This window comes from Grampus griseus (assembly GCF_964374135.1).
Source record: "Grampus griseus genome assembly, chromosome: 2".
Taxonomy (NCBI): domain Eukaryota; kingdom Metazoa; phylum Chordata; class Mammalia; order Artiodactyla; family Delphinidae; genus Grampus; species Grampus griseus.
Window position 1 is genome coordinate 13,900,533 of NC_139018.1, and position 12,459 is coordinate 13,912,991.

Here is a 12,459-nt window from a genome sequence, read left to right on the forward strand (position 1 = left end):
CCACTGCTCCCTAATGTCCCACATCTCTAAGTCCCACTCAGTTGCATTCCTGGTCTGACCCCTGGGCTCACTGACCACAGGATTTCCCTTCCAAGAAGAGGTGATCAATAGCAGAGATGCTGGGGGGTTGATCAGAGAATGGGAACAATAAATCCTGAGCATTTCATGACGCTTCTATGGCGGCTCTCCGGCCAAAGGAAGATGCGGTGGGTGTGCTAAACGTGCAGCATTTCAGAAAAGTGCTATAATGTCCAGCAATCAGATAAGCTGAAGAGAAGGAGGCAGAAGGTTGGAGGGCGAAGGGAGAGCAGCACGACGATGGAGATGTGTCCTGATGAGGTGTGTCTCCCCACTGTCCTCAGCAGGACCGTGGGCTTCTGGATCCAAACACAGGAATGTGTTCCTCTACAGGGTGGGAGTGTCCCCGCGTATAAAGTCACTGACGGGCTGGTGATAGGAACCATCCCCTGTCCTCCTCTCTTTCCTCCTCAGGGGAAAGGACTGTTGCTTGTGGGGTCCGCTCTTGGGGCTATGCTTTACTATGAACACTAGGCTGAATGAAGGGAAGCTAAAAGAAGTCGGAGAGGTTAAGTCAATCATGATAATACAGAGCAGAGAGAGATGGGGGAGAAGAGACAAGGAAGGACAGAAAGACTGAGAGGGCTGCCCGTTGGGGAGGATTTGGGGAGGGGTTTCGGGATAAAAGGCTCCAGAATTCCTTTGAGGAATGAGAGACTGGGAGATGGGGAGAGAGGAAGCTAGCTTTCCTTTGTGTTATAAGTTGGAGCCTAAGATTCTTTAGAGATACACAAGCAAAAACTGAATTTATTTTTCCATTACTTTGGGCTAATGGAACATGCTTGTTTGTAGGGAACACTATACCCTAAGAACCCTAAGGAGCCCCAGAATTATTTGGGTTACATTCATACCAAAGCCATCTCTCCTTCACAGAGAAAGGTATGAAGGGGAAGAGAGAACAGGAGGGAATTTAGGGTAAAAGAAGAGGAAATCGCTGTTTTATAACATAAACGAGAATTTCTAGTGAAACAAGCTGAAATTAACACGTGTGTGTATGAGAATGCTGGGCAGTGGAGAGTAAGAGCTATGGCCTGCAAAGTCTCTAATTCCAAGATAGGTACTGAAGTTTCCTAAGTAGGAAACAAATAATTAAACAAATCCAGCGTTCTCAGAATGGACAGTCTGAGAGCTTCCCCGTGAAAATTTGGTAGTAGATCCCAAGAGAGATGACCCTACCTGGAATGAATGCATGCAAATTCCTACCAGCCACGCTTTCTGCTCCCTCATTCCCCATGAGCAGCACTGCTCCTTGGCTACAGTCTTAAAATGTACCCATCATTGTTCACATGAAACAATAGTTTAAAGTGTTTTAACAACTATTGCTATGACTAAAAGTGCAGAGCAGCTGAAAAAATACTGAACAAAAACTGGCATCCTGGCTATTATCAAAAAGGCAAGAAATAACAAGTGTTGGCAAGGATGTGGAGAAAAGAGAACCCTCCTACACTGTTGGTGGGAATGTAAATTGGTGCAGCCACTGTGGAAAACAGTATGGAGGTTCCTCAAAAAGTTAAGAATATAACTACCATATGACCCAGCTATCCCACTTCTGGGTATTTACCCAAAGAATATGAGAACATTAATTTGAAAAGATATATGTACCCTAATGTTCACTGCAGTATTATTTACAATAGCCAAGATATGGAAACAACCTAAGCGCACGTCAACAGATAAATGAAGAAAATGTGATACACACACACATATATACATGCAATGGAACACTACTCAGCCATAAAAAGATGAAATCTTACCATTTGTGACAACATGGATGGGCCTTCAGGGTATTATGCTAAGTGAGATAAATCAGACTGAGAAAGACAACTACCATATGATTTCATTCATATGTGGAATATAAAAAACAAAAAATAAATGAACAGGGCTTCCCTCGTGGCACAGTGGTTGAGAGTCCGCCTGCCGATGCAGGGGACACAGGTTCGTGCCCCGGTCCGGGAAGATTCCACATGCCGCGGAGTGGCTGGGCCCGTGAGCCATGGCCGCTGAGCCTGCGCGTCCGGAGCTTGTGCTCCGCAACGGGAGAGGCCACAACAGTGAGAGGCCCGCGTACCGCAAAAAAAAATTTTTTTTAATATAAATAAACAAACAAACTAAATCAAACAAAAACAAACACGTAAATACAGAGAACAGAGTGGCGGTTCTCAGAAGGAAAGAGGCAGGGTGAGGGTAAAATGGGTAAAGGGGATCAACTGTATGGCTACAAATGAAAACTAAATTTCTGGTGGCGAGCACATTGCAGCGTATACAGAAGTAGAAATATAACGCTGTACACATGAAACTTACATAATATTGTAAACCAATGTCACCTCAATTAAAAAAAAAAAACAATAGGGCTTCCCTGGTGGCGCAGTGGTTGAGAGTCTGCCTGCCGATGCAGGGGACACGGGTTTGTGCCCCGGTCCAGGAGGATCCCACATGCCGCGGAGCGGCTAGGCCCGTGAGCCATGGCCGCTGGGCCTGTGCGTCCGGAGCCTGTGCTCTGCAATGGGAGGGACCACAACAGTGAGAGGCCCGCGTACCACAAAAACAAAACAAAACAAAAAAAACCAATAAGCACTCTTACAGACGGGAAAAGATTTTCTAAGCACAAAAGCAATGGAAGAAATCAGAAGGAAAAACTAAAATATGAAATGGTACATAAATTAAAAATGTTTCTATATCTAAATAAACATTAAACAGGAAACGACAGATGGAAAGTAACAGATGGAAAGTAAGATACAAACATGGCAAACGGCTAAAATTCTCAAAATATAAAGCACAACCATACAATGATTAACACAATATCTCTTGCTCCCAAAAGAAAAATGGGGGAGTAGCTAGTTGATTCAGAGATGAACTCTATTTTTAATAAATATTTAAAATTAAGCAACTTTAATATAAATCAAAGAAATTCTAACTATAATGAGATTCATTTTTACCTAATTACATCCGTTGTTATACGCTCATTTTATACAAGAGTTGTTATAAGCTCATGTTATAATGGTTATATGGAAAACAGATACAAAATATATTTCAGTGATTTTAAGATATTTTTCCCAATATTTTAATATCTCGGAAATCAGGATAATCTCACAATTGCTAGCATGTCAAGATCTAACTGGCAGCATTATTTGCTTTCTTAATGGTACATAAAATAATGATGCATATTAGATTCAGTAAAATCTTTAGTACTTTAGGTCCAATATAATATGATAAACCAAAATATTAACAGTGGTTCTTGTTGGATGGTAGAATTATGGGTGATTTTTAGTTTCTTTTTTATACTTTCCCATATATTTCCAGTCTTCTAAAATGAATATGTATTTCTTTTATCAACAGACAATAAACGAAATGAAATCCGGTTCTAATCTTGACTTTGCTGCTTTATAGCCACGTGGTCATAAAATACTTATGTTATCGGTACCTCAGTTTCCTTATCTGCAAAATGGAATTGATAGTAACTTCTCTGCCCATCTCCTAAGATTTGTGTGCAAATGCTTTGTAAAATGTAAAGTGCCAATTCAATGTGTCAGTTAAATCTTGACACACGTATGACATCTGCTAACATATGATATTTATTAATGTATTCAGGGGATGTTTTTACTCTTTCGCAATGCCTGTTCATCATCTTTGATGTTCGGTCATAGCTTTAGACTATAAGGTGGTGATTCCCAGTATTTTATTTTTTGGATCTAATATAATTTGATTCAAAAGCTCTTTCCATGTAGAAAAAAAAAAAAAACGATTCTGAAAACAACATCCAGTCCAGCACCCCATAGGTGTGCACATTGGCCAGGCCAAATCACACACCTGTCTGCCCGGCTCCTGAACCCCACGAGAGCCCTGTAGAATACCGCTGCACAGGTGCTAATCATGAACCACACCCAGGTCCAAAAAGGGGCGCCACTATGATCATCTCTGTTTAGTTAAAATAGATAAAACTGTGTTGAAGATCTGGTCGCCTACTTTGAGTGGTCCACCACTGAGGCGGGGCTGGTCATCTCTGAGTCTGAGCTTCCCAGACCCATACAAGCCACTTTCTCAGCTCAGACGCAGCACATCCCTGCATCTGATAAGTGTTGTTCTAGATTTTTCTTTTTCAAGAGTTTTTCCTTATCTCATTTGTTTTCATTTGCGCCTTTTTTCCCCTTTTTTGTTTTTATTTGGCCTCGACACGCAGCATGTGGGATCTTAGTTCCCCGACCAGGGATCAAACCTGTGGCCCCCTGCAGTGGCAGCGTGGAATCCTAACCACTGGACCGCCAGGGAAGTCCCAGTGTTGTTCTAAATTAATGTTCCCCTCGCCTCCTTAATCACCAGCAGGTGAGGAGGTCCACCAAGGCAAAAGACAAGCACATCTCACCCCTCTCCATTCTAGCCCTGCCACTGGCTTGCCTAAGTTTCAAAGCTCAGGGAGGGGCCTCCCCTGGTCAGCAACATCACAATATCACATAACAGCCTCCTACACTCGAGTTCTCAAACTTTAACGTGGCTACAATTCACCAGGTGGTTTGTTGAAGAGCAGCTTCTAATTCAGGTGGTCTGGGGTTGGCCTGAGACTCTGCATTTCTAACAAGGTCCAAGGTGATGCTTGTCCTGCTGATTCACGGATCACTGTTTGAGTAGCAAGAATCCTTGGGGGTGGTCTCAATTTTCAACCCTAGGCCAACTCCTATCACACATGCCTCAAGTGTGCTCCCTGTTCTGCCTCTATCAGAGCCATCTGGGGAAGTTTCTTAAAATGCATCAGGAGCTCTGAAAGGCGGATCCAGACACCTGCATTTTAAGAAGCACCACACTCCCCTCAGGTGAGTACTTATGGACAGTGAACCTTGGGAACCGCCAGTAGAGAATTCTAGACGTTCTTACTGGACCATACAATTGGAAGCTGGACACCGCCCTGCATGACCTTGGACTTAGGCAGAGGGGCTCTTCCGGAACTGCACCTTGTACTGAGCGATGCTATGCCGTGCAGGAGCACAGGGTTGTCTTTCACAGCTGAGATGCAGTGGAGAAGACTACTCATCACATTGTCTTGTCCCTTTCATGACAATCTATAGGAGAAATTTTTATTCCCATCTAAAAAAGCTGGGTGTCTTCCAAGCAGCCAGCCTGGATAAAAGGAACCATTTAATGGTTGCCCTTGCCTCTTTCTTTCAACAACTGGAAAACTCACAGCCAAATCTGGCAATTACGTGGGTCCTTTTGACATATACCTCTGTGTATTAACAATGTGTGGCTTCACTGTCCTATCCTACTCATGTTTTCTCATCTCCCCAATGTCTTAAATCCATTAGTATCCATTTCTAGTGCATATATGTGCGGTAGGCATCCGTGCTGTTCACCGAGATCAAGTCTTATCCACTTCTGGACTTAATGGGAGGAGTGTGGTTCTCTACATCCTTGAAGTTGGGTGTAGCCATGGGACTTGATTTGGCCAATGAAACGCGTGTGGAGGTGACTTCTTGTCACCTCCAGGTGGTGGCCGTTTAATTGCAGGTGGCTGCACTCTTCAACCCTTTCTGTCCCTTCCTGGGCAGTACTGGAGGCATGAGCTGATAAAGAGCAGCCATAAGATAGAAGAATCCTGGAACACTGGGCCAACCCAGGAGACAACTGTCCTGGTAAAGCACCTCGCCCGCAATGGGCTTTGGCTGAGTAAGAAGTAAACTCTTGTTGTGTTAAGCTACTGAGATGACGGGGTAGCCCAAGGCTTAAGGCTACCCTGACCATATCAATATGCAAATGATCTCATATCCTTTGTGGACAGAAGCTGAGTTATAAATACACAGGCAAACACAAAAACAAATGCCTAATAGATGCCTATTTGAGAGAAAAAGATATTTACAGAAGATCACTTACAGAGTATAACGTCAATCTACTTCTCTGAGTGCTTCAAATTCATTCTTGTTTCAAGTCTGATCACCAGCCTCTTTCAGAATCAACTCCCTGAGTCGTGTTTTAATATTCTGCTCTTTCTATGCTGTGGTAAAATATACATAATATTTGTCGTTTTAACCATTCATACGTGTACTATTTGATGGCATTAAATACATTCACATTGTTGTATAACCATCGCCACTCTCTATATCCAAAACTTTTTTATCATCCCCAACAAAAATGCCATTAAAGAAGCCTTCCCTCCTTCCCTCAGTCCCTGGTACCCTCTATTCTACTCTCCATCCCTATGAAATCTGCCTATCCTAAACACCTCATCTAAGTCGAATTGTATCTGTCCTTCTGTGTCTGGCTTATTTCACTAAGTATCATATTTTCAAGGTCCATCTGCGTTGTCCATACATTCCATTGTATGTATGCACATTTTGTTTATCCATTCATCTGCTGATAGACACTTGGGTTGCTTCCACCTTTTGGCTCCCGTGAACGATGCTGCAATGAACACTGGTGTACAAATACAGACATACCTCTTTTTATTGTGCTTTGCTTTACTGTGCTTCACGGCTATTGTGTTTTTTACAAACTGAAGGTTTGTGGCAACCCTGTGACGAGGAAGTCTATTGATGCCATTTTTCCAACAGCATTTGCTCACTTCGTGTCTCTGTGTTACATTTTGGTAAGTCTTGCAATATTTCAAACTTTTTCATTATTGTTATATTTGTTATGGTGGGCTGTGATCAGTGATCTTTGATGTTACTGTTGCAAAAAGATTATGACTCACTGAAGGCTCAGATGGTGGTTAGCACTTTTTAGCAATGAAGTATTTTTAAATTAAGGTATATACATTTTTTAGACATAATGCTATTGCACACTTAACAGACTACAGCACAGTGAAAACATAATTTTCATATGCACTGGGAAACCAAAAAAAATTCATGTGACTCGCTTTACTGTGATATTCGCTTTATTGCGGTGGTCTGGAACCGGATTCGCAGCATCTCTGAGGTGTTCCTGTATCTGTTTGAGTCTCTGCTTTCAATTCTTTTGGATATATATTCCCTAGGAGTGGAATTTCTGGGTCACATGTAGTTCTATGTTTAAACTTCTGAGAAACTGGCCACAGTGTTTTTTACTCTGCTCTGACTTTTAAATTAAACGACAGTTGCATGAAATCCTCAGTTGCATTTTCCAGGAAACTGTTGTTTGTGAGCATCACCCACTGTCCTATGCAATGTTTCCCATATAAAATCCCAAGAGGAAAATATTTTTGAGAATTGCATATTGGGAAAAGGTGTATGCTTCCTTTTGTCTACTAAGAATTCCAGTGTGGGGACATCGCTGGTGGTGCAGTGGTTAAGAATCAGCCTGCCAATGCAGGGGACACGGGTTCGAGCCCTGGTCCGGGAAGATCCCACATGTCACGGAGCAACTAAGCCCATGTGCCACAACTACTGAGCCTGCGCTCTAGAGCCCATGAGCCACAACTACTGAGCCTGCACACCACAACTACTCAATCCCGCATTTCCTAGAGCCCGTGTGCCACAATTACTGAAGCCCACATGCCCTAGAGCCCACGTGCCGCCAACTACTGAGCCCGCACGTCACAGCTACTGAAGCCCGTGCTCTAGGGCCCGTGTGCCGCAACTACTGAGCCCATGTGCTGCAACTACTGAAGCCCGCATGCCTAGAGCCTGTGCTCCGCCACAAGAGAAGCCACAGTAATGAGAAGCCTGTGCACCACAATGAAGGGTAGCCCCCGCTCGTTGCAACTAGAGAAAGCCCGCGTGCAGCAACGAAGACCCAACACAGCCAAAAAACAAAATTCCAGTGTGGGTCATGACTCCGCCATGGAGCCTGCAGCCAAATCTGAAGCTTGAATAGTCACTGGTGGTACTGAGTCCTCACCCCCTGGCATCTCCTTTATCATTTCTGGACACACTGGCCTGACTTCAAATGGCCAGTGCCTATATCTTATCAGAAGGCTACTCTTGGGCCGTCCATGAAAAATCAGGACAGAAGTACCTGGGAATTATATTTTTGTGCCTCCCCCACCCTCCAAGCAGCTTTTAACCACGTTCTGACTAGTGTGGGTGTATAAATACCCCAGCTCCCTTGCCTGGGGTAAGTCCGGTTAATGAGCTTTGCACTGTTCTCAAGCTTCCACTTGAGATTAAGGATCAGTTGCCCACTATGCTTTCTGCCTAATACCATACCCTATACTGACTGACTTCCCTCTCTTGTATCACTTCCTCCTTCACCTCCCTGTCTCCCTTGAATCCGCCAATAAACTGCTTGCACTCAAATTCTTGGCTCAGAAGCTGCTTCTGAGGGAACTTCAGCTAAGACAAAGCTCCTCTCTACCGATTTCCTAGATCCAACTGCTTTCCATATTTCTGTTCTTCTTTTTTTCCTAGTTCTGAGGTTTTATTTACATTTTATGATTATTCTACTGTATGCTTTCTTGTTATCTGTTACCTCAACAGCTTTGCAGAATAAAACAGAGTGGAACTAATTTTTAGAAGAAAAAACCATCATGTAATACTACGATTCAAATACAAGATGTAAAGGGTTTATAGAATATGATCCAAATTTAGAAAAATACATATGTACATAGGTGTGTCTATAGGGAAAAAGAATAGAAAGAAATGCACCAAACAACAAGGACCTATTGTATAGTACAGGGAACTATACTCAGTATTTTGTAATAACCTATAAGGGAGAAGAATCTGAAAAAAACTGATATATATGTATGTATAACTGAATCACTCTGCTGTACATCTGAAACTAACACAACATTGTAAATCAACTAACCTTCAATTTAAAAAAATGACCAAAATGTCAACCATGGTCAACTTTAGGTGATGTCATTACAGATGGGTTTTTTTTTTTTTTCTTTATTTTACAAAGAACATGAAGCTTCAGTTTCCTCATCTATAAAACAGGGATAATCACACTTCACACATATGAATCACATATCACATATATGAATTGTGTTGATTGAAATTGTGGTTAATCGATGAAATTAGCTGCATCACATATTCACATAATAATCACAGTATGTGCCTAATTATGTACCCCAATAAAGGGTTGCAAGTGCTGTTATTACATCAGCGATTAATGAAACAATTTAAGGACATGTGAGAAATGAGAAAGTAAAAAAAGCCCATACTTACATAGTGCTTTGTCCTTTTCAAAGAACATTCACTTATATGAGCTCATTATCCCTGGCAAGAACCCTGAGAGAGGGGCAGGCTTAGGGGCAGGTGTGGGAAGGAGACGGGACTAATATTTACTCAACAGCTACAATGTGCCAGATTCCAAGGTGGGCACTTGTAGGTATTTCAGAAGAGAAGGATGGGGCTCAGAATGTTAAGGAACCGGCCCAACGTACAGGCAGGGTCAGTAGCTCCAAGTCCAGACTCTCGGTCCAGGTTTCCTTCTGTTCCATCAGGCTTCATTATTCTATTTGTGCCCCCGGATGACTGTGTGCTTATATGCCCACCCATCCACGACATCCGCGGTTCCTCTGGCATTGGTGTTCACCAGTCTTTACACACACTCTGCTCCTTCCTACGTCCACGGCCATGGGAAGTACAAACGGGGGGGCCTGTGGAGGGCGTGGGGAGGACTTAGCTCCCCAATCTCCCACCAAAACCACCCCCAAATGAATAATCTAAATCAAAACCCTGTACCAGCTACACAGACATAGCAGATTCAAGGAAAGTTCCACAGCAACCCTTCCCAATCAGTTTGCTCACCCCAAGTCCTCCCTACATAGAAGTTCTGGAACTGTCTTTTGAGAAATGGGAGGACTTAGGCAATTCTGCTAGGAGAGTCCAGTGGAGAACGTGGGCTGGGGGAGAGAGCTGTGGAGGGTATTACTCTGTCTCCATCCCCGTCAGGGCCCGTGTTCTGGTCATCGTGGAGAATGCTATGAAAGTCTTTCTTACCAGATACCCAGTTACTGTGGTGTCATAACGGCCCACGGATGGGCAGGGCCGCCTGAAATAAGACAGGGTTGCGGTGGTGAGCTGGGCAGTTCAGCACAAAGCACTTCAGACGCAGCCCGTGTATCTGGAATCAGGCCAGTCCTCTCCACCTTGCCTCCTACTCACCACCTGAAGCCCTGGGCTTCTAGACTAACCCTGGGAAGTCTTTCTTGACTAATCAGGCCTGAGGCTGATCCCTGTTGTACCTTGTGTTCCTTCTCCTGAAAGAACGTCTACCAAAGACAACCTTGTGTGGGAGCTTCAAAGAAGTCCGCCTTGTCACCGCCTCACTGACAGCTCTCCCGGCAGCACAGGGGCTACGGCAGCCAAGCCCCTGCACAGCCCCCTGCCGGCCCTGCTGCGGCTCCGGTGCTCCGGCAGCCAGCCGGGAGCCGCTCCCCTTCTGCGCAGCCTTTCAAAGCCCCCTCCTCCGCTCCAGCTCTCTGCTTTCTTCAGAATTTCTACAGCATCTTTCCCAACCCCCTTATCACTCAAGTATGCTTTACGCATGAACAGTCCTTAGGAGTGTGGTGCAAAGACTCCCAATCTTTTTCCTTCTGCTAGTAATAAAGGCATAACTGACGGCAGCCATGAAACACGCTTGCTCAAAAACTCTCAATAGCTTCCAATTGCCTCTAGATAAGCTGTAGCTCCTGAGTCTGTCACTAGAGTTCCCCCCTCCATCCCATTAGCCAGGAGACTCCCCTAGCTTTCCTTCCACTATTCCCTACAGATCAGGGAGCTCACTGGACCCTGAACGCAATTCTCTCCTCCTCCGCAGTGTAAAGCACTTTTAGTTTCCAGAGCCCAATCAGGCCAACACTTAGCGGTTCAGCCCATAGGTCCCTTCTCCCCACCCCCACCTGCTTCCTCCTGGCAGAAAACAATTTCCATCCTCATTAGCACTTTTGCCTCCTTACTTCCAATCTTGTTTTCGATCTATTTTTTCTCTCTATTAAGTTTTAAGTCATGGACAGTCTTTTTAAAATTTGTTTCTCCCCCTCAGACCAGTGCCTCACGCATTGTACTAACTCAATTCATGTTTATAGGCTCCTGTCCCGATCTGTAAGCTTTCTCCCTAATGTTCCATGAATTCAAGCTCAGTCTCCTTAACTAGGAACACTCCCAGAGCAGAACGTCTCCAATTTAAGGATCACTCAAATTCCCTAGAGATTTTAACACGCAGATTCTGACTCAAGTGGTCTGGGGAGGGGCTGAGACTGCATTTATAACAAGCTCCCAAGTGATGCTGACGCAGCTGGTCCGTGGACCTCACTTAAAGAAGCAGGGAGGCAATACCACCTGTGGATCAGGCAACAGCTCACATCGGTGCCACCTGGCCGAGCGCGGAGGTGGATGAATGCAGGGCTGGGAAGCGCGGTCCCGCCCTTCGAAGCGCCGGGCCAGAAAAACGCCAGCGAGGATGGTCGCCCCTCCGCCCTACCGCAGGGCCCACTTACCTATGGTGGACACGACGGTGCCCACGAAGTAGAAGGCGCCGGTGAAGTCCCAGCGCAGGCGAACATTGTCCACGCGGATGCCGGCCTCGGTGGCCTCCTCGTAGTGGCGAAGGAAGCCGCGCAGCTCGTCGCGGCTCAGGTTGTGGCGGCGGCTGAAGTTGGCCAGGCGCTCCTCCCAGCGCTGCTTGGCCTGGCGTTCGTGCGCCAGCTCCAGCGCCGAGAAGACGGCGGCGCCGCCCAGCAGGTAGAGCACGATGAGCGCAGCGAGCAGCAGGAAGCGCGCGTTGTCCTCGTTCAGGTGGCCCGGGCCGCAGCTGCAGCCGCAACCCCGGCCGGCCATGGCTAAACCCCCGGGGCAGCCCCAAGCCGGGCGGCCGTGTCCGCCGGCTGACTGTCACCCGGGCGCCCCGGGAGGTGCGGTCTCGGCCCGACGCTCAGTCTGCCCCTGGCCGCGCGACAGCCAGCTCGCCCATGACCGCCGGACGCTCCTCCAGGCCACGCGGTTCCCGGGGCCGCCGCGTCGACCGCTCCTGCAGCGCCAGCCCCCCACGTCCGCCTCGACTCCCGGTTTCAAATCCGCATTTTCGCCGCCGTCCCCGCCCCCCTAAGAGTTCTCCTAAAAGCTGAAGAGCTGAGTGACCCGGCACGGAGTCCGCTTCTGCTTGGCACGAGGATGCAGCCGCTGCTTCCCCCTGGTGTCCTGCCCGGCTCAGATTGGGGAGGGGGCGTGGCGCATCTTCAAGGCAAACTCGGGTGGGCTTGACCTTCCCCCAAAGCAAGGGGCCTCGGGCGCTGACGGGTGAGCGGAGCCCCGCGGTCTCTGTCTCCTTGACCGTCGCTTCTCAAGCCGCTGACGTCTAGGACGCGGGCTCTCAGTCCGCTAGTGCTGGAAGTGCCTCCTCAGATACAGCCGCAGTGCTGTGTCCCAGGCTCGGCGTCGCGCGGAGCCTCGGGCCTCTCGGGTCACCGGCCCGGCTGCCGGCGCTTAGAGGCTGGAGCAGGTCCCGGGCGGGCGCACGGACAGAGGGATTGCGCAGAGC

General features: G+C 46.6%; 1 protein-coding gene across 1 annotated transcript in view; it reads right to left on the bottom strand.

Annotated features, from left to right (window-relative positions):
- KCNK13 (potassium two pore domain channel subfamily K member 13) overlaps positions 1 to 11,759 on the bottom strand; it is a gene marked incomplete at both ends in the record, with an annotated part of 113,032 nt that extends 101,273 nt beyond the window's left edge. Inside the window, one exon of the mRNA XM_082648901.1 lies at positions 11,420 to 11,759. Within this exon, the coding sequence (XP_082505027.1) occupies positions 11,420 to 11,759 (340 nt within the window). The remainder of the gene's footprint in view (positions 1 to 11,419) is intronic.
- Positions 11,760 to 12,459: the final 700 nt, after the last annotated feature.